Source organism: Drosophila grimshawi, unplaced genomic scaffold (assembly GCF_018153295.1).
Source record: "Drosophila grimshawi isolate 15287-2541.00 unplaced genomic scaffold, ASM1815329v1 contig_1377, whole genome shotgun sequence".
In the NCBI taxonomy this organism is placed as follows: Eukaryota; Metazoa; Arthropoda; class Insecta; order Diptera; family Drosophilidae; genus Drosophila; species Drosophila grimshawi.
Genome location: NW_025062900.1, coordinates 20,725,723 through 20,752,784, shown reverse-complemented (window position 1 = coordinate 20,752,784; position 27,062 = coordinate 20,725,723). Strand labels below are relative to the sequence as shown.

Below are 27,062 nucleotides of genomic sequence, written 5' to 3'. Positions count from 1 at the left end.
TAATTACAGAAATACAGATCCGCTACGTTAGCCAACCTATGAACTGAGCTGCCAGCTACTAATTATCGCCAATCATATCAACAACATATATCAATTAGCCATTTGTTTTACAGTAATAAATGGTCAGAGGTCTGCTCGTCAAATTGCAATGGCTATTTGTTAAGCTGTAAGCAATTCTAGGAAATTATACCAATTATTTAAATGCCAGCATCACCTTTCGCATTGCATTTAAGCCAATGAGTGCACCCCAATGTTAATTTATTTCCACATCCATGATAATCAACTCCTAAAACAGGAAATCAGTTTACTCAATTAAATTTCAATCATACGTTTTTTGGTCACTAGCACTAAATATATTCTATTTTATTTATATTATGTGTGAAAATTAAAATTTGATAATTTACGTAGGTAGATACTGATTAAGTCGATTCTCCGTATATAGAAAACTGGCTTAAACGTGCTTCTGATTTATTAACCTTATCTGTATTGTTGTATTTGATTTTATTATATTCTTATGATTATTTTAATATTAAAGTTCTTGTTTATCGTTATTAACGGGCGAACAAGTAACCTGTTTATTATTATTTAAGTTACTATTGACTTTTCAACTCTTCGCGACCTTCGTCTGATCCTGCTGAACAGCTTATGTTCGGAACAGTCTGGCAACACTAAGCAATTCCTGCTAACTCTGACTAAATAATCTTAAATCTGAAATCTTGTTTTTAGCATTTCGTGGGTGGGAAGAAATTACCTATGATGTAATAGCCTAGTTCCAAAATGCCCAACATTTCTTTCATTTACATTCTTCAAATTTGTTTCTGCTTTCTATGTGTATTTGCAAAATGAATAATAAAATAATTAATTCAATAATTAAGAAACACATTTGACAAATATTTTTATTCAAGAATATCAGAATATTGATAGATGAACCTGCTATAAACTGCCACCTTTTTATGGCTTGGAAATAGAAAATGCTGCCTCTATATAAAGGGTATTTATAAGTCGCACACAAACAGACCTCTTTGAACCTATTTTCATAATTTATTTAACGTTTTGTACGAGTTCACATTTGTCAAATGGTAGGTTCAGTAGCCTTTGGCAAGGTCATCTGCTTATTCGCACAATAAGAGTGAGTTGACATCTCTTTTGGGAACGCTTAAGAAACTTGACATAATGTTATTATTGTTGCTATTGTTGCTATTGTTGAGGATTTCTGTTTATGTCTATGAGTCAAAGATTAACGGCAAACGAATAGTCAATGCGGAAATTGATAAAGCATCCCAGCAAAAATGCGAAATGGCATTTATATACATTTAAATTTCATAAAAGGCAATAAATAAATGTCTCGCATAAAACAACAATATAATTATGGATTGAAAATTGCAACGTCAAGTTCAATGACATTTTTTTAATCTATGCAATGTAAATATATTAAATAATACATATGTTTACAGTTGCAATAATTACTCAACAATCGAAATCTATATTATCATTACTTATTTATTTTATTTTTTCTGAAATCTGTTCAGGGAATCTCCAAATGGGTTTTGAGTACTTGAAAACATGCCGGAAAAGTTGGGCTTAATGTAGATTCTCCGTAGAGAATATTTTATGGTTAATTGTAAAGTTGTTTATGTGTAACATTAAGTAATTAAAGAAGAATGTAAATGTAATTACCAGTAAAAGATATCAGAAAAAATCGATATTTTGTACGACAAGAATGAAAGTGGAATCTTTCAGTTTGAAGCTCTTTTAAAAGGCATTCGAAAGCAAAACGAATGCCTGAAAAAAGTGATTTTATATCGGACAAAGTAACTGTTAAATCATCCAAAAGTCAATACAAGCAATAAATGTCCACAGGTATAATAATATATTGACATATTTATATAAACATATGAAAATAAAGTATTTCATAAATATATGTAAATATATTTATATTTAGCATTCATTGTTTAAGGCAATTAAATGAATTTAAGCACGAAATTACTTGAGTATTTAGATATATATTTAGGTATACAATTAAAAGTAATTTCTGACAATTTATATGTATTTTCGTTGTGCTTACTTAATAATTTAAAACTTAATCCAATAGTTAATAACATTCGTAGATATTATGCAAGAACTTTTGCCAAACAGGAAGCATCGCTGGCTTTGAGCGATGCAAGCTTTCTATAATCTGTTGTGTAGATTATAATCTATGGATTGTTAAACCCACAATCAATGCTGTGCAATACTTTGTCGTACCCCCTTAATCAAATAGTAGTATTGCAAATAAACGTGCAGTGGCCACTTAAATATTTGCTCAGAGTAACTGGGCTCTCTTACTCTGAGCAAATATGGGCGTGTAAAAAACAAATCGATTGAATCAAAATACATATTGCTGACAACAGCTGTTGGCAACTGTTTCTTCGAGAAATTTCTAAACGGCCAAGAAAGAAACAAAGTTAAGAAAAAAATTAATATGCCCACAAAAAAAAAAAAAACAAATCAAATCTTGATGTTTGCATGCAAAATTGAAGGTGATTGGGTTTTTATTGAAAGCCCGAATCAACAATAACAACAACAACAAAAAAATATAATAAAAATAAATAAAAGCGAATACAATGATATCAAATAACAAACAACAAAACGCAGATAGAGCCTGGCGTCTGGCGGACTACAACGTCGATTGTAACAAGCTTCAGAAGCTGGCAATAAACTTGATTGAAATTGCGTATTTAGATGGGTAGTAGCTATCAGCAAATGAGGCAGTCATTAATATGGCTTTTGGCTAGTGCCTATGTTAATTTTTGTAAATTATTTTAATCAACGCGGTAACGCGCGTCGTATGAGTAATGTTGACAGACGCGCTTACAAGGCGAACGCACCAGCATTTGGTATTTCCCCAAAATGCGAAACGGCGCAGGCAAGCACCGTAACTTGTTTACAATTTTCGGGTTTAGATCAGAGCGAAGCAGCTAAAGCTAACAAGCAACAATAACAGCAAAGCCAGCAGCAGCCAGCCACAGACCGGCTCGAAGCAAAGCACCAAACAGCTGAGCACACGCTAATCGTTACGTCAAGCCAAATAACGTAACGTTAAGAAGCATCAGCGGCAACAGAAGCAGGCAGGCAGACCGGCTCAAAACAAAACCCAAAACAGCTGAGCGCCGAAACGTAAAGTAACGCAACGCAACGTTAAAGCCAAAAGATCGAAAGATCGAAAGATCGGAAGAGCGAGAGAGCGCAAGCGACAGCAACAGCAAGAGCAAGCGCAAGCGCAAGAGAGCCAGCCCTAAACTACTAAAGAGAGAGAGATGGAGAGAGAGCGAATGAGAGAGCAGCACTGCGCACTATTCATAGTTGGCGGACAGGCAAACGTTCGTACGAAAAACTCGTACTGCAAAATTAAGAAAAAAAAAATGGAAAAAAATTCGAAAAACTTAAAGCCGTAACTTTACCTGGTGAGACTGTCGCACGTCCGGGTTTCCATTCATAAGCGAGCAACGCCAGCGAACGGACGCAAAACGCGCTTAGGCCAATCCAGCTAGACACATAGAAAGATATTTTAAGATTTCACATGAAACAGAAGCAAAATCAAATATATACCTAGCTTATTAAGTGATTGATTAAATTAGTTCAAGGAGCTATCGCAGCAAAAGCAACACGGTTTTTTAGTGCCGGTAGCCAAAAGTATTTGATGTGACAAATACAAAAACATAAAGAAAACAAATTTAACTAAAAGATACAAATTCTATATGCATATGCAATTATGAAGGACTTTGGCAAAATGTTTGCGAATCGCTATAGTGCTGTCTGTGTTAGCGATGAGGAGGTGGGCGTGAATGTCAGTCAGCCACATGAAGTGGCTGCACCATCAGCAGCAGCACCACTCTGCTCCACAGTCGCCACAGTTGCCGCAGTCAATCCAGCCACTGCTATATCCTTGCCAGAATCCGATGCGGCAGCAGCAGCGCTGCTGCGCGCCCAGCGTCGCAAGAGTCTCAAGGCAAATCGCTCCATGAAGCCCATGGACATTTTGGGCAGCTTCTTCAACGAGCGCCATCACAGCAAACGCAATGCTCGCTCGCCAACACGTAAGTTACTAAAAATAAAAAAAAAAACAAATCTTACAAAAATATTTATTCGTAAAATATAAATAAAAGTGTTGAAAATATTTACAAAATGTGTGCAACATAAAAATGAATTAATAACAATAATAATTATTATTTAAAAACGTGCTATCCATGTGTATTCAGATTTTTAAAATAAAAAAATAAAAATAAATAAAAATAAAATTAAAAAAATTGAGACAATAAGTGTTGAAATAATTATGAGCTAAAGTGATAAAGTGTGTGTTTTAAGAGCTTCTCGAAGATTCGAAAAATTTATTCATCAATCATTGATCAGTTGATGACCACAAGCGACAACAAACAAAAAATTGAACGCATCTTTTGTGTACGCTTTGTGTCGTCTCTTCGCTTGGTCTGCATTAATTATGAATATTTTGCTGCCGCATATAAAAACGCCTCAAAATGCCACGCGGAACAAATATCGGTACTGTTTAGCATAGCACTTTATGTTTTGTTGTTATTTTATTTTCTGATTAACCAACAGTCTGACACTGACACACTTTGGCTTAAAGTCTTGGCGAGCGGTATGTCAATAATATTGGTAACCAACAACTAAACCCGCTTTGTGAAAAACGCGCCTAAAACGCGACTCATATCTGCGCTTGTTGCACGCGATTTGGTCAGACGTTAACCCTGAACTTGACCATATGCTAGCCATAAAAGCCTAGAAACCAAGCAGGCAATACAAGTTTGTGTTTTGTACGCTTTGTTTTCGCTTTTTTTTTTTCTCCAATTTTTTTCATGTTGCATGTTGCCAAGCGCATTTGTTCCGCGCGCCAAAAAACGCTCACAATATTTGCAACTGCATTGGCGGCTTTAGTAGCGAAGTAACGGCTTAGATTGCACATGTTTAGCGCTCAGTGCTGTGACCTCTAACTACTTTAGCTTCATACACGCTGCCGCCTCACCTTCATTAACACCCAGACCTGGCCATATCTACAAAATACGTCGAAAAACTCGCTCGGGTTTCTTTCAAAAGTCAAGAACAACACGAATTTCGCACATTTTTCATTGCGTTTGTTTACACAAAATATCAAACGAAAGGCAAGAGATGAGCGAAACAAACTAAAAAAAAAAAATAGTCGAAAAATCACAGCAGCACTTTTTAAGTGTATATGCAGCACTATCAAAAGACATCCAACACAAATTTTGACCAACAAAATATAAATAGAAGACGATAGGCCAACGAATCGAAGATCTTAAAATAAAATAATTGAACGCAATTACGTGATTCTTGTGAATATTTACTTCCTTATATCTGTATGTATAAACAATAAAATTGTGAGCAATACATTTATAAAAAAATAAAATAACAACACAAATCAAAAATAAACAGAACAATGAATTTCAAACGTTTTCGACATATGAATTAAAGTGCAAAGAACAACGCAAAGGTGCTGATGGGATGGGGTAGATAAATTAATTTGTCTAACAATATACGTTGAAGAACTTTTTTGAAAATTTGTTGTTTCGCAACGAAATATAATATAACAAATATAACAAAAATGGAAAATACTACAACTAATTAAACAAGTGTTAAAAATATTTAATAACTACACTAAAAATAAATATGTACATATGACATGGATTTGTAAAGTAAAAGTGCCAACAACAACAATAATTACACAGTAATAATTATTACGTGCTTGTTACCTCAACTCATGGTGTTGTTTCAACACCCTATGATAGTCATTCATTGGTTTGCATCAATTCTCTAATTACAAAGATCGAATTTAAATATGGTTAAAAAAAAAACCATTAAATTGTACATTTTAAATGTTAAAAGATCAGACAATTCAAGTGGATATTGCTAATTAGAGCCACGCGCATTAGCATTGAGAAAGGCTTAACGGTCTGCCTGTTATTTTTAGCCAGCCAAGAAATGACAAACAGTTCATAAATCAAACTGATGCCAAATTCGCTTTGTATTCAAAACGTGCTCAGAACTTTTAAATGTTCCCCAAAAAAGTGAGGAATGAAAGCGAAAGCTAATTTAAATGTAAACTATATGTTTTTCCGAAAATATTTTGAATTTATGAAGAAGTAGGTTTTTCTGAGAACATTTTTAATTGTTGGGGAATAAATTGAATAATTCCAAGCAATTCTGATTAAATTGTTGATTAACTGGCGCGATCTACGATTTATATATATCATTCTGCCCCAAAATTATGTACGGTTTATTTAGTATATGCAAAAACTGGCCCAAACATCATTATCATCATGATCAACAGAATTAGCAAATCGTCTGTTTCACAGTTATTCATTAGATGACTATACGCCCCCCCGGTCTAGTGTCGAGGCAAGCTTCGAAATTTGAACAAGTTTCGCAGTCTGATCGATTTAATTGCTCCCGAGTGTGGTAATATATACATTCTACATATATACATTCTACATTCATCAGAAGTTAAACATCAGGTCGAACAGGATTACCGATGTTTATAAATATATATTTATTTAATTTTTTTTTGGATTTTTGATTTTACGCGTATCTCCGCTGTTTCTCCTTTTTTTTTAATTCGCAAAAAATTATTTATGCAAAAAAGCGGTTCATTGCTGATATTAAATAGAAGGTAAAATGCTGGCATTCTACATATTTCAATAAGCCGCATCAAAATTGAACAAAAGGCGTCGCTGACGCGATGACTTTGATTTTAGGTTTTGGGGCAGGAGATTTGACTTTTGTAAAGCTGATTTAAGTGCCAAAACTAGTTTAAGGCGGTTTATTTAAATCAACATATACTTCTTAGCTCATCAAATTCAACCAATTTTAAAAAAAAATGCTGTTATACATTAATCTATTTTTATAAAAATAATGTTATTCGCGGCAATAAGAAAAAATCATATGTGAGAAAAACAAAGCCATCAACTTATGAATTACTTTTTTTAAAAAAAAGAACATTTTATTAAAGAATTATGGAAATAAATTAAATTAAGCAATTTAGATTAAAAAAATCACAAATTGAGAAAAAATGCTAAAAAATGAAATTCGTTTATATTTTTGCAAAACAATATTTACCACCCAAGTTGTATTTATTATAAATAAGATTTAACTGGATATGCTTATTATGTCATCAACTCAATTGCAATCCGCATTTACAAGACATAATAACCGTTGCCACAAAGTGATTATTATTTTTTATTTATATAATCTTGCAACAGCAAACAGTCAAAGTAGACGTCTGCTTTACCACTATCTTTAGGGATTTTCTGCAGTTGAAAAAAGCAGAAAAAAAAAAAAAAACAAATAACAAATAATACTCATTAAAAATATGTGTTTGCAGTTTACTAGTCGCTGAGCAACAGATGTTGTCAACATGTTGCAGCAATAAGCGAAATGTGGAAATCGCTGTTGCAGTGTCCATGTATAATTGCAATAATGGCACAAAATTTGGCATCAGCTTTGTTTACTTTTGTCAGCATACCAATAGAAGCTATTCCCATAACTTTCAGTCTGCCGCTTTTTGGGGTTATTCCCTACATAAAAAATCTGCTTAATCATGGAGAATCGACAAAAATTTGATTCACGCTTGCCTGTGATTCATGTGCGATGAGTAATTCCAAACTGCAAAGTCCTACAGATGTTTTCTTTTTGATAAATCACAAATTCAATCATGTAAGCAAATAGGTCAGTAAAAATAAAAATAAAAACAGCGGAATTTTTCCACGGCTCTATGCAAAATATTTTGTTTTTTCACTCGCTGAGAAAGCTTCCAAGTTCAGCCAGAATATTGGTCAGTCACCTCTTGAAGCAAATAATCTTCAAACTTTGACTTTACCTGACGTCATGCTGTATCGAATCAGGTTTACATTGCCGACACGCAATAGTTCTTTTAATGAGTATAAATATAATTCAATGAAAACGCAATGATTAGTTTAACAGAAATTAACTTGCAGCAAAGGCTATGCGATCAAACGATACGCAATCTTAATTGAAAATCAAAATACACACGCTTATAAATATATATGTATATTCAAAAGTAGCTGGCGCTTGCACCCCCCTCTTTTAATGATGTAACAGCGGCTTCTTGGCGACATTTATTGACAGGCAAACAAAAGACTTAGGACACGAACTTGATGGCACTCGCACAATTTATGATTGTTTTTTGTGGCAAGCACACGTGTTTGTAAATCATGTTGTTGTTGTACGCGTGCGTTGCGTGCTTCAACTGCGAATTAATTGCCCATTCCCACGAATTCTTTGCCAAAGCAATGTGGGTGGCAAGCGCACCAGAAGAACGTGGGTTGCATCATCAAATTTCTCGCAAAAATAAATATTTTGGCAAACAAACAAACAACATAATTTGCATTAGAAGTGCTATTTTTGTTTTTCTGCTTTTACTTCCAATGATTTATTTTTGGTGACTTTTAAATTGAAACAATCAACGAAAATCAAGATTTCAAATTAAAATATAGGCAAGCGTTCTTTGTTCATAAATTTGTCGTTTAAACCTATCCACTGAATTTATATACCTGCACTGCATACGGAACGATTGATTAGAAGTCAATGAAAATGATCAAGCACTTGACAGCTGCCAAGTTAAATCGACAAGCCGAAGCAGAAAATACACTAACTGGGCTATATTCGGGTAAAGTGTTTTATATGCTTAATGACTTAATGGTTTAGCTCGTTTCTTTCTTTAATATATATACTAAGAAATCAGTTTTAGCTATGTTTTTTTATATTTTTAATTTTAATTTAAAATGCATAAATATTACATTTAAATTTTGATAAGTACTAAGCAATTATTTTTCATCTCTGTTTTTTTCTTCTAAAATTTGTTTATATTTTATTAAATTAATTTTTTTTATTAAATTCTTAGAAACGTATTTTTTTTATTATTTTTGTGTGCCTACTGTAATTAGTCATCAGCCAACTGCGTGCCAATTATGTGGCATACCCTTTATAAGTGTATGAAAAGCAATTAAATGTTGCCGAGCTTGAAACGAAAGTAGCCGAGGGTACATCGGACCCTTGACAAGTCGCAAAATTTTAGTTTGGCTTTGACTTTGGAACGATCACATCAACAAAATATTTTTGAACCCGTGTACTTGAACATAACGTTTGAAGTGTGTCCGAGTGTGCTACATAACCGATATTATCATTATGACAGTGTTGCGTCGTCGGTTGCGGCGTCAGTCGCTCAAGGATTTTTTGGGTGCTTTCTACTCGGATCGCCGCTTCTCGCTGGAGAAGTTGCGGCACTTTCAACACTTGCGCAATCGCTCGCAATTTATGTGTAAGCCAATCAGCAATGTGCAAATAAATGTTATTAACTAACGTTAGCCATATGCCTTAAGCAATCAATATAAACTTTTATAGTTCGGTCATTAAAAGGGTGCAATAAAATCCAATAATTGATTAAAAAATAAAAAAAAATCAAGCAGCAACATGAAGAATGCAAAATTGTCTGTTGCAGCTGCTAAAAAAGTAAAAAGGAAAATCCCCTGCCAAACTGGTTACGCATTGATCCAACAGGATCCCGAGTCTAGACTATGCAGAAGACAGTGCACAAAACACGTTCAATAGTCAACTCGAAAATCACGAGACAATAGCCAACAGATTATCAAAACAAGGTCGCCACGAAGTCGATATGCACTATGTGGTTAGAACTTAAAGCTGAATATCAGTTTAAGTGTGAATTATACTAACCTCTGTATTAAACATCAATGATTTATTAGGAAATCTATGATAAAATCCAAGAGCTGCATAGATTACAATGTTGCTGTTTACTAGTCATTACAAGCAGTTTGATCTAATAATTAATTGATTTCAATTACTCAGTTTCAACATAAGAAATTTTGCGCAATGTTTACATTAAAAAATCTCGTGTGCAAATTCAAGTCACTTCCATTTTGAAATGCCCCATGAAAATTGCACTGCGCTTTTTATGGTCAGCCAATTAAGAGTCATGTAAGACATGGCTCTGCGTGGCAGTCTCCTATTCCTTATGCACAGATACATATATACACATATCTGTAGAAAAGCAAAAGTTTTTTATGCGTTGATAAAGCAGACTCGTATATTTGAATGCTGATCGTATGATTATTATTTGAAACCAGTTTTCTTTCGGGACAAAGCACTTGGGATAACTCATACACGTGTCTCTGCCACGCATTGTTTGCATAATATCAGAATTCTTTAATTTTACACTATACCCGTTACAAATGAGAAGAAGCGTCTGCGAACCTGTCCATTCTAGAGAGATCTGAGAGATTATCAGAGCCAACGACACATAAATTTATGTAAACGATTTTTGTTTAATATTTTTGAATAACTTAAACCGATTCGCTAAGAACGATAAGAAATTATTTACCGATCGCATAAAAAAAAAGTCTAGAATTTTAAAAAAAGTTTTACAAATTTCAATTTAAAAATAAGATTAAATTTACAAAGTGTTTTAAAATTAAAAGTGAATAATTTAATAAAATAAAATTAAAGGACAAAATAAAACTGGGGAGATTAAAATTTTAAATAGTTTAACATCCCAAAAAAAAAACTCCAAAGAGAGAGTTCAAGAGGGAGAGAAAAAAATAAAAGACGCTACTTTTAGAAAAAAATAAATCAAGTATTTGAATTTATTTAATATCGGTTAAGAAACACATAATATATTTTGGAAATCGGATATTCATATTGCACAAAGAGCAGTAAAAAAAAAGCAAATGCAAACTGCGAATATATAAAAAAAAAGACAAGAGTGCTCAATTCAAAATTGTTTACCACCACACCCTCACCCTTTAATTTAAAATTCCCACAAATGCGATCATCCAGTTGACGTGTCTCCACTCCATTGAACACTCTTGTCTTTTTTTTTACATATTCGCAGTTTGCATTTGCAACACTGTTGGACGCCTAGGAGGCAAAAACTAGTTAACAAGTCGACTGGCCACTGAGCCAAAAAAAAAAAAAAGACACAAGTGTTAAATGGTGTTTACACTCGCTATCTATATGCACGCATTTATGGATACAGTGAAGCAGTGCACTCAGAAGAAAAATCTACCTAAAATGTAGAAAATCCATCTAAAAGTCGTCCTGAAAACTATAAAGTTTTACTTATGCATCGAAATAGTTTCTAAATAGAATAAGGAAAAATGTATGTAAATTAAGAACGCGATTCTATGTTTTCAAAAATATTTTCTTTAAAGAAATACATTTTTAGCAAGTGTAGAAAATACAAAATGATAATCCCTCATTTTAATTAAAAAAAAAAAAAAAAAGTAATGAAATTTGCTGTCTTGACTGATATATTAGAATAACAAATGGCGAATATGCGAATTAGAAATGTGTTTCCTACATTTTAGTAAAATATTCCCTTGAATTAAACCAAAAGACCCTGGTCTTTAGAAATATAATTATTAATAAGGTGATCTGAATTTCAGAGCGACATTTCTCTGAGTGTTGGCATCGTGACTAATATGCGATGGAATTGCTTTACGCTGAATTACTCGAGTGCTTGCTCGATTTGTATATATGTACATGAATACTTGTATTGTATTGTATTGTGCTGTACAAGTATACTTGTAATACTCGCCCTGCTCACGAGTAAGTCGGCCGACAGATCTCAATTATTTAGCGCCTGATGGGAACTGTCTGCAGTTGTCGGAGTTCTGTCGCGATACTGTCGCGTTTATAAATATTGCTTGTCGGCGATTAACGATGGGGATTAAAGTGATTCAAGGCAGGCGATCGCTGAGAACGGCAATACAGCTAATTAGACTACGTAGGATTATAACAATTTTTAAGGTCAGCAGTGACAGTGTAATCTTCTAAAAATAAATTATATACTTAAGCTTAGTTGTTCTGCTAATCAAGCTGTTACCTTTAATGCCGTTACATTAATTAGTTTGTTGGTATATATACATCTATATATATACATGCAAATTTGCCTATAAATTACTCCACGTGTTACCCAGTTCACATAGATGGAGCTTTTGAGAGACGCCTTCTTACAAGCAACGTGACAAAGTTCTCAATTTCCCTAAAAACAAAAAAAAAAAAAATCATTTGAGGGGCCACAAGACCAAATCGAACATGCTCATGTAGCGAAATTTATGACAATATCATTTGTGATATGCAAATTGATGGTTAGAAGTTCTCAGTTGTCCGTTCTCGAATTTCATTCATTTTTCAATATTGCGTGTCGCACACGCTGCCTATTTATGCATAATTGATCGTCTATTAATTAACTTAATGAAGTTATTTATATGTACTCGATGAAACCGCATCGACTTATATCTAATGTATCTTTTTCTGTCTATCTATATTTTGCAGGCGCTTTTTTGCTGCTGGCCATTGGATTTTTGGCTATAACAACAGCGGTGCTGATTAAAGTATTTCAACCCTACGATTTGATATTCAGATGGGTGAGTCCAATAAACCGAAACTAAAGCTTTAACTGCCGTCCTTAGCCTTTGCCAAATGGTCACTTAACGCGTCTTGCCTTCAATATTGACACGTACGTCACCAGCCACACACACACACACATAAGTGCAGCCCGTTTAAGGCACTTGCAATTTGACCATTTGGCCATTGTCATTGAAGGCACCATGTGTTCGAAAGATCCAAAATTAATTCGGTTTGAATTCTTGCAGAAATTGATAATGGCCGATAAAGGTGAAATCTTCAATCTTTGGGCCACGCCCCCAGTCGATTTGTATATCAAAATCTATCTATTTAATATTACCAATGCTGAGGCTTTTCTCGCCGGACGCGAAAAGCTACAAGTGGAACAAGTGGGTCCCTATGTGTATAAGTAAGTTGTGAATCACTTCGAACTGCTATGGAACTTTTTATTCATCTTTTAACTTGACTTGCAGAGAGCTCATGACTCATGAGAATATCACATTTAATGACAACAACACCATGTCCGCAACACCCAGTCATCCATTGGTCTGGCAGGAGCATCTATCCGAAGGTCATCGTGAAGACGACGAAGTCATAATGCTCAATATAGCTATGCTGGTGAGTATTATACAAAAGTGTTCTTATGGGGAAGTCTTAAAAACATTTATCATACGAAATCAAAATAGCTATAAAAGAACTCTGATTTCTTTCATATTTAAACATTTGCATAGATTAAAGCGCAAACAAGTTGCAAGTCTTTAAATATAAACAAACCAAAACTTGAAACAAATAAAACAAACGGAAATAATAAAAAAAAAACGGAACTAGCGAAATGTGCCAAATGTGACTTGCAATAATTCTATATTTAATTCTAGATTAATTTAAGTCAAATTTACATATACATAGAAAGGCTAAAGTATAGACAAGTTGAAAGCCTTAAGATTTAGGGGAACTCCAACGGAAATGCCGACAATGCTGCAAAACACCAAACAAAATGCCAGTTGTTAATTGCACTAATCAAAAACTAAATAGTCGTAAAGGTATCTCTACAGTAATTCAATTACTAGAAACTTCCCACTAACAAAGTATCTAATTGCATTTCTCCTCTCCCTTTTCCCTTTTCCAACATTTCAAATTATTCCACTTGTCATTATCGATTCTTTGATTACAAGCCTCAGCTCGATATGATGTAATCTGATGACATATTATTAACTATAGACAACGATAATCAGTAGTAATTTGTGGAAACCTGCACGTCGCGTCGATTCTTACTAATTTGTGTGGAAAATAACAACATATTATTCCGTTAATCTTGCAAACTACAACAATAGCAAACAATAAATAATAAACATCGCGTGCCGCGCACATGACCAAACAAAAAATGAAAAAAAAAAAAACTAAAAAACCAAAAAATAAAATGAAAAATAAAGCTGAAAAAAAATAATTTTTAGCTGTGAAATTTAAACAGCAACAACAACAACAGGTGACAATGCTCATGTTTAGGTCAATAAACGTTACATATTAAAAGTAGCAACAACAGTGGCGTTGCCAACATATTAAACTAAATGATAGGCAATTAATTTGCGCACAATACGCTGCTCGACTGAGGGAGTGTGACAAGGACAGCGAGTGCGTGAATGAGCAAGTGCGAATCACTCCCGTTATTTATGGCAACTGATCGCTCTCTCACTCGCACACACACACACAACTGAACGCTTGTGATTGCTAAAACTATATTATGATTGTTGTAAAATTATAATAAATGACGCTGCCTAAGGGCGTATTTATAATTGTCAGCAACATTGTCAGATTAATGACGAGTTTTATAATTCAGATTCGTAAACAAATCAATCAGTAATGCATATTCGATCAATAAACAACTATATAAAATATACAATTCACAAGCAGCTCAGTAATTAATTGTTGATTTTATGATATTTCAATTAAAAGTGATTAAAATTAGCATAGCTGCAATCGCTAGAGTGGCTTTCGCTTATGCCAGAGTGTAAAAAGTCAATGTTTTAGTTTCGATTTAGAAGATTAAGATTTGAGCTGAAATAACGTCCGGTTACAATATGTGCCCAAAATAAATAATAATGCAGTTTGTCATTGATTGCACAGGAAGTACCCAATTATTGGTAATAAAATCAATTTTATTATCTTATTAACTATAATGACTGCTAATGATCTGTTGAGAGTACGTCATCACAGCTGGCATATCCTGACAAGCACATGTGACACATTCAACTGAGTGTTTTGCTTCAAAATGCATTAATTATTAATTGATAAATTATCTATGATATCAATATTTATTAGGAAATGTTTTTGTAAATAGAGTCTACAATTTTTTTTTTTCAATTCTACAATTTTTTTTTTTCAATTATAATATAAAAACAAAGCATAATTACAATACTTTGAATTATTTTGGTTTGTTATTACGACCTCTTAAAACAAAAATAATGTGTCATGCTCAAATAGATCATTTTTAATTAGATATTTTTTTTAATTTAATATATTATGCACACATTAAAAAAATATATATATATATTATACTATGTGTAACATCAGATTTTTTATCATGAGTTTCTTTTTTAATTTTTTATTTTTTTAGTTTTTAATAATTTTAATAATAATTAATAGCACATATTTAAACAAAATGTATGCTTTTCATTTGCAGGCCATCTCTCATCTGACTTCCAATCATTTTGTCTTTGTGCGCTACGCATTGCGTCAACTTTTGGCTACCACAAAATCGGAGCCCATTGTTCGGATGACTGCCAAGGAGTTTATGTTTGGGTTTCCCTCAGCGCTGGCCACAATGGGCAACACTTTTCTGCCCAATTGGATATCGTTCGAGAAGGTTGGACTGATTGATCGCATGTACGATTTCTCAACGGACTTTGAGACTTTCTACACGGGCGCCGAGAATCCGGCAATATCGGGTCTCTACGACACCTATCGGGGAGAGAAAACACTGCCCCAATGGAAGGGTGATCACTGCAGCAACATTGAGTATGCCTCCGATGGTACCAAATTTAAGAGCTTCATCCAGGCCAACGAATCGGTTAAGTTCTTCAGGAAGAGCATGTGCAGGCCCATCAATTTGGTAAGTTCTATTAAATGAGAAGTGTGTTCATTTATCATTAATAGTTCTTATTGTTTTTTGTTTTACAGTATCGAGATGGTGAGGAGCGCACTTTTGGCAGCCTGAAGGGCTACAACTATGTCTTTGAAGAGAATGCTTTTGACAATGGCGCCATCAATGAGGCCAACAAATGTTTCTGTCGCAAAGGTGAGTGAATTTAACTTTCAAATTCCAGTGAATCAAGTAGCTGAGCCACGTTACGATCTAATTGGCTGAACAATTACAAAAACTTTTCTGGAAGTTTTCCTGCATATTTAATGATTTTTTCTTGTGTCTAGAATTACAACAAGCCGCCTAAGTTTTACTTTTTAAGATCCGACTCAGTTCAGTTTAATTGCCCAGTACAAAGCGCAAAAAATTCTTGTTTGTTGAGCGTCGCCGATTACTGGGCTGGCTAATTGATATTGATCTCTCCCTCCCCGCGCAATCTTTCATTGATCATGGAATTTTTGCCGGGCTGACGACATGCACAATGTTGTTTTGTTGTATTCCGTATTCAATGGCAGTCTCCAAAAATGTTCCACAATATTCAGGCTGTGACGCAAATAGGCCAGAACGCGCTTCGCATGACATAAAACATTATTTTATTTGTTGCTTGACAGTTGTTGTATTTTGTGTTTTTTTTTTTCTGTTTAGGAAATTCCTTACGTCAGAAACTAAGACACGCAGTCGACTGCCTTAAAAGCGTCGCCTACAATGACATTTTTCCGTTAATCTAACCTTAGAAAATACAAAAAAAAAAAAAATTAACACACAAAAAATATCAATATGATTGTTGCAATTGTTTATTTTGTCCATTTTGTTGATTTTTGCAGGTGATTGTCAGCCCAATGGCCTGATTGACGTCACCGATTGTTATTACGGTTTCCCCATCTCGCTCAGTTTTCCACACTTTATGAATGGCGATGCTGGCCTCGTGGAGAATGTGACCGGAATGCAGCCAGATCCTGCCAAGCACTCTACAGCATTTGTCATACAACCGGTAAGTAACCTTGTAGCAGCCACAAAACAAAACAAACAAACAATCGCCTTGTTAGTGTCGCATTTATGTCGCAACTTTCAAGTGTCAATCATCGTTCGAAGCGATTAACTAAGTGTACGAAAATATAGGCAATATTTAATTAAACACTCACAATAAGTGTTACAATTAGCTTGTGCAAAATATTCGATTCGATTTCAAGTTGTTAGCATTGTTGCTGTTGTTGCTGACAACAACTGGCGTCACTTGTTATTTTTATTTTATTGCTTTTTATTATGTTTACCTTCCAATTGAGTGAGATCTCGTGTTTATTATTGAAATTTTTATTGGCTTATGTTTGAAATATTCTCACTTCCGGCTAATTAAGTTAACGGCTAGTCACGATTAAGCTGATTTTTCCTTAAGGCATCAGCCAATTTATGTATAACAGGAAATTGTTGAGATCTTAAGTGCCTAACGGAGTTTAATTTGCAAATCGCAACTAGAATCGCAGCTACTAAGTAATGAGTAGGTTCTTCCGATCCGACTGCAATCGTTATAGTATCGATAATAATAATTATTGTTTTGCAAATGTTGCACAAAGATTCAAATGCAATTCAACAATACTTGTTTAATGATAGTTTGACTTTTAAATCGAAAGCAACTGATAAATATCAATTATCATGCGAACGCTGAATCAATCATTTTATCACAAGTAGCAATTTCAACTCGATTATTACCTTGTGGCAAGCGCAACGCGATCAAGTTGGGGGAAAAAAACAGAATGTGACTTAAGGACAACAACTGGGTTACAACAAGCAGGCCTGGGTTTCTCCCCACAATTAAATTGAAAATTGGGCCAAGTGCAACTAAATACAACTAAACAGATACCAGGTAGTAGACTAATTGCATATCGTTGCTCATTTTAGGAATCTGGTCTGCCGCTATCGCTGTCCGTAAAAGTGCAAATCAACATGCATTTCAAGGATCTTCACAACTATCCGCAAGTCTCACAGTTCAGCTATCTGACTGCGCCCATGCTTTGGTTCGAGATCGTAAGTTAAACAGATATTAAATACACAGCACAAGCAGCAGCCACTAATTATTGTCTTCGGTGTGTTTTTTTCCTGCTCAGATGATGCCCAAGTTGTCCGATGAGTTGGACACTCGATTCAGTTTTTATTTAAATATTTTGCCACTGGTCAATCCGGTGGGCTTCTGGGGTGCACTGGTGCTGGGCGTTGGCATGCTGGTGTATGCCATCACCCGTGCCACTCTCCACATGTCCAGCTTCACGCGGCAAGCGACCAACATCTCGGATGGCAAATATGGACGCGCCAATCTACTGCAGAATCTAACGGGCAGTGGAGGCATAGTTGGCGGCGTCGGTGGCGGCAATCAGGTCTACAATCCATGTGAAATGAAGCTGTTTGATGATGTGCCTGCTGCGAAAAAACATGTCTTTATCCGCGACGACAGCGGGATTGATACCTATAAGGAGCGTCGTCAGTCTGCCTACGCCTTAGAGCTGGAGCCAGCGATCTCCGATCCGGAGAGCAGCGATGAGGGCAACGATAGCGACAATGTCACACTTAGCCGCAATTCAACCACATCCAGTTCGTGCATCGAAGCAGAGCATGCCGATGATGACATCTGCATAGATTGCTTCAATGACAACGTTTTAGATGAGGATGCAGTTGGTCACAGCAGCACAGGCGCGAAGCAACAGGTAAGCCACAAACTTACATAATTAAAAGAACATTTCCATCGGAAAAACTTACAATTTTTAAATGATTTTTTTTTTAAATTTTTATTTTTTTTATTGATTTACAAATTTATTATTATAATAATTAATTTGCTGACATCTTTCAAAATTATGTTTGAACTGTGTTTGTACTTTATCTTAATTGGTAGAATGGACTTTTAAAGAGATTTATTTATTTATTTAAAATGAATTTAAGACAGTCCAAAATTTAATGAAATACAAACTTAATTTCACATTAAAGTTGCAAGTTAAACAATATAAAATTAAAAGTGAATAATGAAATTTGAATTCAAAATGAAAACAAAAGCCCAGAAAAAAAGTAGTCAAAGCAAAAATTGCTGAACGTTAGAAGCTTTGATAATATATTGGAGTACTTAAAAAACGAATAAAAGGCAAGTGAACTGAAGCCAGCAAAAAACATATTGAAATTTATTAACTCAATCGTCTGGACCGATTGAAAATTGAATGTAGATTTGAATTTAATGACGCTACTCTCTGCTTAAATTATCCCGAGAAACTGGCTTTTGTTGATTGGGCAAGCAATATTGGGGCAAACATTTCAAAGGAGTAGAGTAGAGCAGAGTCTGGACTGTAGTTATTAATTGCACCCACATCGAACCTTTTCGTTATCAATTTCATAACTAGACGAGGCGAGCACTTAAGCGATTCATTTAATGCCGCTGCGACAGTGTAAGGAAATCGACGCCAAGCCGTCTAACGTGTCTGAGGCGAATGAATGTTGCATGAATTACGTCGCTCAAGTGGCTTATGCCAAAGTTTAGGGGAACGTTAAATGAACGTTAAATTTATGAAGTTTGAAGGCAGTCGGCAACCAACAACAGCCAGCATCAGGCGATGTGAGAAACTTGTTTTCGTAGCAAACACCAGACATTTAACAATTTATAGTCACGCGTGTAGATTTTTTCGATATTTGTATGGATTTGCATACACGCGAACTAATAAAACTTATGCCATTGATTTAAGATGTATGTTAATGAATACAAATTTCTTTCTTTCTATTTACAGCTGGGCGTTAGTCTGGCCAGCAGCGGCTTTGCCTCGTCGCCCGCCTCGATAAGCAGCCTCAACAACAACAATGACAAGAGTTGGACGACGCCCTATGCGCATCCTGAGAAATCTGTCGACGGGACAGCGTCAACGAAGTTGCAGTTAGTTTAGGTTGTCGGTTAACATTTGATCAAATTGATGATGATGATGATTATGATAATTATGATGTACATATAGTAGTATATGCACTTTAGTTGGTGCATATTAGTGTGCTAGTTGTGTTGGGCATCGGCATCGCCGCTTTTGGTTTTATATAGCATTTTATTTAGAGTAAATATTATAAAAGCCAAGTGCTGGTTTAATTACTGTGATAGCTTTAAACAAACAAAAGAACGATTGTAGTTGTATACACCCCAAATGGCACAATTAGTGCTCGATTTTTATCCAACATTACATTTTGTATGGTGTTATTTATATCGAGCTTAAGCTTAATCTAGTTAACAAGTCACCTCCATGAGGTGCCAATAATAATTTGAATTTATATACAAATGAATTGAAGCAAATTATAATGATAAAGAAAAAAAACAACAAAAAAACAAAAGCTTAATAAGAAATTTGCACAAGAATTGTAGTTCAAGTTCGTAATATATGCTAAGAATTGCTGTGATTTTTGTATTGAAGCTGAATTTATGAGTAAACGCACTACAAAGCAAAAGCGTTTGCACAACAAATGAAATATATTAGCCTTAAACCATGTAATTTTAACATTTCAACTGCATTAACTTAAATAAATATTAATAATAAAAAAAAACATAAAAACAATTTACTTGAAGTTTTTTTAACTAAGCAATTTATTGAAGTATACAGAGATTTAAGAAAATGTCAGTTTATTAAATACGTACTCTTAATATATACTCGTATTTTTCGATCAACATAACAAAACTTGATAAAATCGTAGAAAAAATTATTTCAACATTAGACATAATTACTCCTCTGGAATTTATGAAATTTTATCACGAATACGCCTTAGGAAAATGTCACTTTTAAATTTGTCAAATATATTTCGACTTCGCAACTTTACAGAGCTTATTCAAAACAACAAAATATTGGACCACTTAACATAATTAGTCCACCGACTAACAGAATTTCATCATGAATAGGCATAACACTAAAAAAAATGTCACTTTTAAATTTGTTAATTTACTTTGACTTCTGGCGCGGTACTTAACAGCATTTACTCAGAACTGAGCAGAATTATTTCACTTAACATAAATACTCCACCGGCTAACAAAATTTTTATCGATAGGTTTGTATTGTTGTGTTTGTGTATGTGTGCGAGATAGCAATCTAAAAAAAAATTGTGATTTTCAACTGCAGTTCCTTAAATTGTTTAATTACAAAATAATAAACCACAAAGATGTATAAAAATTTTAAAAATGAATAAGTAGAAAATAACTCAAAACTATCGTTTGTGTCCCATCTCTATTGGGGCTAATTATAATATCTTGGATAAGCAGGTTGGCTAATTTATGTTTGAATTTGACATTTTATATTTTTTAGAAATGTCCCAATTTAATTCTGTTCAATAAACATCCCAAAAAGTGTCAAGCTATAACAGAAGAATAACTGCATAAATTGGCGTTCGGTAAGAAAAAAAGACATACACATCCCTTGGACACCCGATAACAAAACAAAAAACAAAGAGCAACAATTTGCTATTTGCCGCTCTTACTTTCGATGCCGATGTCGACGCCAACGCTGGCAGCGCTCGCAAAAAAAAAAAAACAAACGCTGCTACAGGTTTCTGGGGCAGAGAAGGCGCAGTTTTAATATCATTTAAAGCGAAACCGGTCGTGTTTTTTGGTCTGCTATCAATTGTGGTAACTGCACTCACCGTCTACGTTGTCTACGTGGACTCTTATTTTGTGTGTTCCTCCCAAGTTCCCAATTGAGGTCCATCTCTGCCAGCGTTTAGCCGTTAGCGTTAATCTTAACGCTTTGCTTATCGCAATTACCAACGATTATGCACTATTATCAAAGGTGAACAATAAACTGGGGGTCCACAATACAACCTTTGGATTACAATAAGAATTGTGCCATTTATTCACACACATACTTGTGTTTGCAGCGCCCCAGTTGAGAGAAGAGTTGATACAGGCGACGCCGAGATGAGACTGCTGAGTAATAGAGGTGCCCTCTGGAATTTGGTAAATCTCTGTCAAGTATATCTCATGAATACCACATTTAACGCATTTCCTTTTGCAGACGAAAAGCTCACTGAAATCTAATCAAAGCGCTTCGAATGGGCTCGTTAAACTGCTGCCTGCCAGCTACAGCAGCGAAAGTGCTGCTGAGCCAAGGCAGAATCTATTGAAGTTTCATGTGCTGCCATTGAAGGAGACGCTGGATCGTTTCCTGTGCACTGTTCAGCCACTGTTGTCAGCCAGCGAGTATAAGAATCAGCTGGAAATAACCGAAAAGTTCAAGCAAAATGAGGGCAAACAACTGCAAATGCTTCTCGAATCGGTTGGCAAGGATGAGACGAACTGGCTGGCACATCGCTGGCTAACAACGGCATATATGAAGTATCGTGATCCGGTCACCGTCTACTCCAGTCCCGGCATGACATTTCCACTGCAGAAATTCAATAGTCCGCAAGACTATATTGACTATACGGCGAAGGTAATTTTCGGTCTGGGTGAATTTAAGAACATTGTGGATGCTGGTAAAATACCGATTGTTAAGATGGGTAAAAATGAGTTGGACAATAGTCAGTTTGGCAAAGTGTTTGGCACCTGTCGCATACCACGTCCTGTCCAGGATGATGTCGAGTACAATCCCAATTCCAAGCATGTCGTCGTCATCTACAAAAATCATGTAAGTTTGAATTTATTATTCCCTGCACCCCCTTTTATTAATTGGTTATCCATACGAAACAGTTTTACAAGATGCGTATCTACGACAAGCAGGATCAACTACTGTCTGCTTCGGTATTGGCCAAACAGTTGGATTTTATCATGAAAGCGGAAACGGAGACTGGTATACCCTTTGGCATTCTTACTACAGACTCGCGCGACAATTGGACCGAAGCCTATGAGCAATTGCTAAAAACACCGGAAAATTGCGTTGCGATTGATGCGATTCAAACATCATTGTTCACTGTTTCGATGGATGAATGCACCCCTTCTAAGCCCGGCGATCAAGTGAACCAGCTAATTCTCGGCCTGATTCATGGCGAAGGTAGTCGCGCAAATAGCGGCAATCGTTGGATGGATAAAACTATTCAACTGGTGGTCAATCCAAATGGAAACGTTGGCTTCACATATGAGCATTCACCGGCTGAGGGACAACCCATTGCCATGATGATGGACTATGTGGTAAAGAAAATGTGCGTTTCAGCTTATTTGCGCCTATTCCAAACAGATATTAGTTTATACATTTAAACCGATTTCCATTTATGTAGGCTTGAGGACAAAGACTATGGAGAATGTGGCTCCAAGGAGACTGATTGCAAGGCGGAAAAGATCAATTTCGGTCCGCTCGATGCATGCCTTGACCAATGGATATTCTATGCGAAACGTAATGTCGATAAGCTTGTTCATGATCTGCAAATGAAGGTGCTCAAATTCGAGTGCTTCGGCAAGGACTATATTAAAAAGAAGCGTTTGGGCCCAGATAGCTTTGTGCAAATGGCTCTACAACTGGCATTCTATAAGTAACGTGTCTTCATTTTACATATATATGGTATATATAATGACTTACTTGCTTACAGAATGCACAAGGAGCCTGGTGCCCAATATGAATCGGCTCATTTGCGTATTTTCGAGAACGGACGCACGGAGACCATCCGCTCCTGCTCAAACGAATCGCTGGCCTTTTGCAAAGCGATGACCAGCGACAAGGCGTCTGTGGAGGAACGGGCCAAGCTGATGCGCGAGGCAGTGGCCAGTCATCAGGCATACACGAGACTGGCGCTACAGGGACGCGGTGTCGATCGTCATTTGCTGGGCCTGAAACTGATGGCACTGGAGAATAAATTGCCAATACCCGAATTCTATTCATCGCCGGGATTTACAAAGTCCATGAATTTCCGCGTGTCTACATCGCAAGTGGCGACCTTATATGAGGCCTTCATGGGCTATGGTCCATATGTGGATGATGGCTATGGCTGTTGCTACAATCCTCGTGATTCTGACATTTTTGTAGCCATTTCGGCATGGAGACATAGTAATGCTACAGACGCCGAAAAATTTGCGGAGGTCCTTACAAAATCCTTCCTTGAAATGCAAATTGTTCTGGACAAGGAGCCCGTCAAATCCAAGTTGTAGTGCCTTAATGGAGTTTCCTATAAAGTGTCCATTAAATTTCAAATGGTGGATTGCCATCATCATCATCGCAACCAATTAAATATTCCTAGTATATTGAAACACACACACACATCTAGTCTGCGTTTTTTACTTGTCCTAGCCTATTTTAATTTACTGTTCATTTTCAAATAATTTCAAAATTGTTGTAATGCGGGCCATACTCAATGCGAATAAAGTGAGTACGAAATTGGTTTAAGTATGGCATGGATTTACTTCAACTCTACTCCAATCCAATGCAGTGCAATATCAATGCCCGTAAATATAGTAAACAGGATGCTGGTAATCAGTCAAATGTCGCGGAATTATCACTGAAAACCAAATCGAAAAAGGAAATCCGCCTCGTCGAGATACTTACAAACTACCTGAAAGGATGCGCAAAATCATTGCAGTTGCATCTGCCACAAATCCAAAATGACAAGGGCAGCGATGTCAAAACGGAATTGCAACCAAATAAGACTCCAATGGCAATAACGGGAGACCATTTAACTAAACCAGATAACAAAGCAAATAATGGCGCTGCTGAGAAGCTTGAAAAATCCTCTTCAACTAACCGAAATGTACAAAAGAATTTGCTTAAGTTTCCAGTGGTGCCACTCGATGAGACCCTTGATCGCTATTTGGACAGCGTTCAACCGTTCTTCACCGAGAAAAAATTCCAAAAGGAGCAAGAACTGACCTACGACTTTCTGCAGAGCTCGGGACTGCAGCTGCAAGAGCATCTCATCGAGGCTAGTAAAAGGGAATACAATTGGCTAACAGAGCGCTGGACAACTGCCACCTATCTGCGACATCGGGCACCATTAACTGTGTTCTCCAGTCCCTGCATCACATTCCCCAAGCAACATTTTCCCAATATTCAACAGTTTTTGGACTTTACGGCCAAAGCCATTTACGGCATGTGTGAGTTCAAGAAGCTGGTGGAGAATGGCCAGTTACCCGTTTACACAATGAACGGCTTTCAACTGGATAATAGCCAATTTCATCATGTATTTGGCACTGTTCGCATTCCGCGACGCTCCTGCGATATCCTTCAACAATTCGATTCCAATTATGTGATCGTCATACACAAAAACAACGTAAGTTCCAAACACCTTTTAATACTCGATTAAAATGGTTATTTGTATTTGTGGAACAGTATGTAACAACAGTCATGATCTTTTGTATGCCAAACTCGTAAAAACTATATCGTAAATGCAAGCATTTGATTTATCTGATTATTTTTATTAATTATTTATTTAACATATTGTTCAGGGTTAAGTAAGTTCGACTAGTACAATCCGACTTGTTCAATCTAAAAAACTTAAACAATGATCACATTTTCGTATCATTTAGTTCTACAAGATGCCCGTTTACACTGCAGAAAAGAGGGTGCTAGATGTTTATCAGTTGAGAAAACAGTTGGCGAAAGTGATTCAATCTGGTCGTCCTGCTGGTCCCCAGATTGGTCTGTTCACGCACGATACACGTGACAATTGGACGGAGGCTCATGAGATGCTTTGTCGCCAGGAGATAAATGCCAAAACGGTGCAGTGCATTGAGAAGGCGCTCTTCACCGTCTCGTTGGACGAGCCTGTTGAGGTGCCTGCTGGACAGGAGCGCTCCATGTTGGCTGCCCAGCTTCTACATGGTGGTGGAATCCATTCGAATAGTGCCAATCGATGGATGGACAAAACACTGCAGCTGATTGTCAATCCCAATGGCATGGCAGGAATTTGTTATGAGCTAGCGCCAGCCGATCCTCAACCGGCGGCCACAATCATGGACTATGTTCAGCGCCATATGTATGTAGTAGTAGTAGTACAGTGATTACTCGTTAATGATAACAGTCAGAAATTACAATGTGTTTATATATGATAATCATATGTATTATTTGATAATTGCTCATTTTTTGTACTTATTAGTACTATTTGAATAATTCTTGTTCCAGAAAATATAGCTATTATCTTTTCTTAGATAGTAGAAACCGTAAATATTTGAATTACAAATTAATTCCAATTATTTAAATAAATATCATAAGAAATAAGTTTTAATTTGTGAAGAACAAAATTACAAAATTAAAAAATAAATTCAACAATTTCAATGCAATAAGTCAAACTGAAAAAAACACTAAAAAGTAATTTTTTAAATATATACATATAACCATTACGGTGCCTGACTTATAGATCTTTACATTTACTGAAATTAAAGGCAATACTGAATATACATACATTTTCTGAATATTAAAGGAAACCATATAATTTCTGAGAACTAATTAAAATTAAAAAAATACTGCTTAAGAGTAATTTTAGAAATATTGTTATAACCGTTACATTAATCTTTACACTTATCCAATTTAACTACAATGCTCAATTTCCATTCTTGCTTTTAAAATTTGTATATTTTTATAATTTAACCAGCTGCAATCCAAAATACGGTCAGGAATTTAGCGACCCTAGCGATTATGGCGAAACTTCTTCAAGTGAGGAATTGGCGGAATTGCAGTTTGCGGAGATTAATGATTGCATCGACTTCTGGTTGATGGCTGCCAAGCGGAGTATCAATCTCATCTCAAGGCAATTGAGGATGAGTGCATTTCAGTTCGATTGCTATGGCAGGAGTGTGATCAAATCGCACAAGATGCCACCGGATAGCTATATACAGATGGCACTGCAGTTGGCATTCTATAGGCGGCACAAGGAGCTGCCCGCTCAGCAGGAGGCCGCCCACTTGCGTATCTTCAGTTCTGGGCGCAACGAGATCATACGCACCACCTCGAACGAATCCTTGAATTTTGTACGTGCAATGGTCTCGAAAAGAGCAACGCATCGCTCACGTTTATTGGCCCTGTTAGCAGCTGTGGAGTACCACCAGGAGCTGACCAAGATGGCGATGCGGGGATGTGGCGTAGATCGACATTTATTCGGGCTGAAGCAGATGGCGCGCGAGAATGCGGAACCTCTGCCCAAATTCTTTTACTCGGATGGCTATCAAAGATCAACAAATTTTCGCATTGTTAGCGCACAACTGACTACATCGCATGATGCCTTCATGGCCAATGGGCCACTCAACTCAGAGGGATATGGCTGCTCCTATAATCTGCGTGAGGACGACATAATCTTTGCAGTTTCTGCCTGGCAAAGGGATCCCCATATCTGTGCTGAGCTCTATGGCTATGCAATTGAGTCGGCACTGGTTGAGATGGGAGAGCTCATCCTGGCAACTAACAGACGATGATTGTGTGCAATAAATAACAAATAAAAACAAAAATAGCCTAAAATCATTTTTGTTGTACTCTTATCTAAAGTTTGAATTATGTACATAAATTTAATAGTCGTTACGGATAGATCGACCGGCTTTCCTTATACATAATGGGCATAATGCCAACAA

At 36.0% G+C, this 27,062-nt stretch overlaps 3 protein-coding genes across 8 annotated transcripts in view; all 3 read left to right on the top strand.

Moving 5' to 3' along the window:
- The window catches only part of LOC6566440 (scavenger receptor class B member 1), a 28,404-nt gene extending 8,253 nt beyond the window's left edge, over nucleotides 1-20,151 (top strand). Inside the window, exons 1-10 of one of the 3 annotated variants that reach the window (XM_001993050.2) lie at nucleotides 3,476-4,076; nucleotides 12,382-12,473; nucleotides 12,702-12,862; nucleotides 12,927-13,071; nucleotides 15,131-15,559; nucleotides 15,628-15,745; nucleotides 16,414-16,580; nucleotides 17,486-17,611; nucleotides 17,692-18,285; nucleotides 19,348-20,151. In XM_001993050.2, the coding sequence (XP_001993086.1) occupies nucleotides 3,752-4,076; nucleotides 12,382-12,473; nucleotides 12,702-12,862; nucleotides 12,927-13,071; nucleotides 15,131-15,559; nucleotides 15,628-15,745; nucleotides 16,414-16,580; nucleotides 17,486-17,611; nucleotides 17,692-18,285; nucleotides 19,348-19,500 (2,310 nt within the window). In that variant the 5' untranslated portion in view covers nucleotides 3,476-3,751 and the 3' untranslated portion in view covers nucleotides 19,501-20,151. Of the gene's footprint in view, nucleotides 1-3,475; nucleotides 4,077-9,201; nucleotides 9,350-12,381; nucleotides 12,474-12,701; nucleotides 12,863-12,926; nucleotides 13,072-15,130; nucleotides 15,560-15,627; nucleotides 15,746-16,413; nucleotides 16,581-17,485; nucleotides 17,612-17,691; nucleotides 18,286-19,347 lie in introns of those variants that run through there. The other 2 variants (XM_032739317.2, XM_032739318.2) reach the window with 2 other exon arrangements.
- A 667-nt stretch (nucleotides 20,152-20,818) lies between these two features.
- On the top strand, nucleotides 20,819-23,871 carry LOC6566439 (carnitine O-acetyltransferase). 3 transcript variants are annotated; one of them, XM_043214495.1, is made up of 6 exons: nucleotides 20,819-20,846; nucleotides 21,458-21,536; nucleotides 21,595-22,206; nucleotides 22,269-22,717; nucleotides 22,793-23,044; nucleotides 23,102-23,761. In XM_043214495.1, the coding sequence occupies exons 2-6, from the start codon at nucleotides 21,498-21,500 to the stop codon at nucleotides 23,655-23,657; spliced, it is 1,908 nt and encodes a 635-aa protein (XP_043070430.1). In that variant the 5' UTR covers nucleotides 20,819-20,846; nucleotides 21,458-21,497; the 3' UTR covers nucleotides 23,658-23,761. The 3 variants fall into 3 exon arrangements, with proteins under 3 accessions (XP_043070430.1, XP_001993085.1, XP_032595148.1); XM_001993049.3 differs by lacking the exon at nucleotides 20,819-20,846 and adding an exon at nucleotides 20,899-20,974; XM_032739257.1 differs by lacking the exon at nucleotides 20,819-20,846 and adding an exon at nucleotides 21,155-21,369 and having other exon boundaries at nucleotides 23,102-23,871.
- LOC6566438 (carnitine O-acetyltransferase) lies at nucleotides 23,819-26,952 on the top strand. Of its 2 annotated transcripts, XM_043214494.1 has the most exons (4): nucleotides 23,819-23,871; nucleotides 23,936-24,772; nucleotides 25,029-25,477; nucleotides 26,093-26,941. In XM_043214494.1, the coding sequence occupies exons 1-4, from the start codon at nucleotides 23,845-23,847 to the stop codon at nucleotides 26,907-26,909; spliced, it is 2,130 nt and encodes a 709-aa protein (XP_043070429.1). In that variant the 5' UTR covers nucleotides 23,819-23,844; the 3' UTR covers nucleotides 26,910-26,941. The 2 variants fall into 2 exon arrangements, with proteins under 2 accessions (XP_043070429.1, XP_032595147.1); XM_032739256.1 differs by lacking the exon at nucleotides 23,819-23,871 and having other exon boundaries at nucleotides 23,881-24,772; nucleotides 26,093-26,952.
- The last annotated feature ends 110 nt before the right edge of the window (nucleotides 26,953-27,062 follow it).

Coding starts and splice junctions, on each gene's coding strand:
- LOC6566439 (XM_032739257.1), top strand. Junction 21,537..21,594: donor GAGGTGCCCTCTGGAATTTG/GTAAATCTCTGT, acceptor TTCCTTTTGCAG/ACGAAAAGCTCACTGAAATC. Junction 23,045..23,101: donor CTACAACTGGCATTCTATAA/GTAACGTGTCTT, acceptor ACTTGCTTACAG/AATGCACAAGGAGCCTGGTG.
- LOC6566438 (XM_032739256.1), top strand. CDS start 23,900: ATGGATTTACTTCAACTCTACTCCAATCCAATGCAGTGCAATATCAAT. Junction 24,773..25,028: donor TCGTCATACACAAAAACAAC/GTAAGTTCCAAA, acceptor CGTATCATTTAG/TTCTACAAGATGCCCGTTTA. Junction 25,478..26,092: donor GACTATGTTCAGCGCCATAT/GTATGTAGTAGT, acceptor TAATTTAACCAG/CTGCAATCCAAAATACGGTC.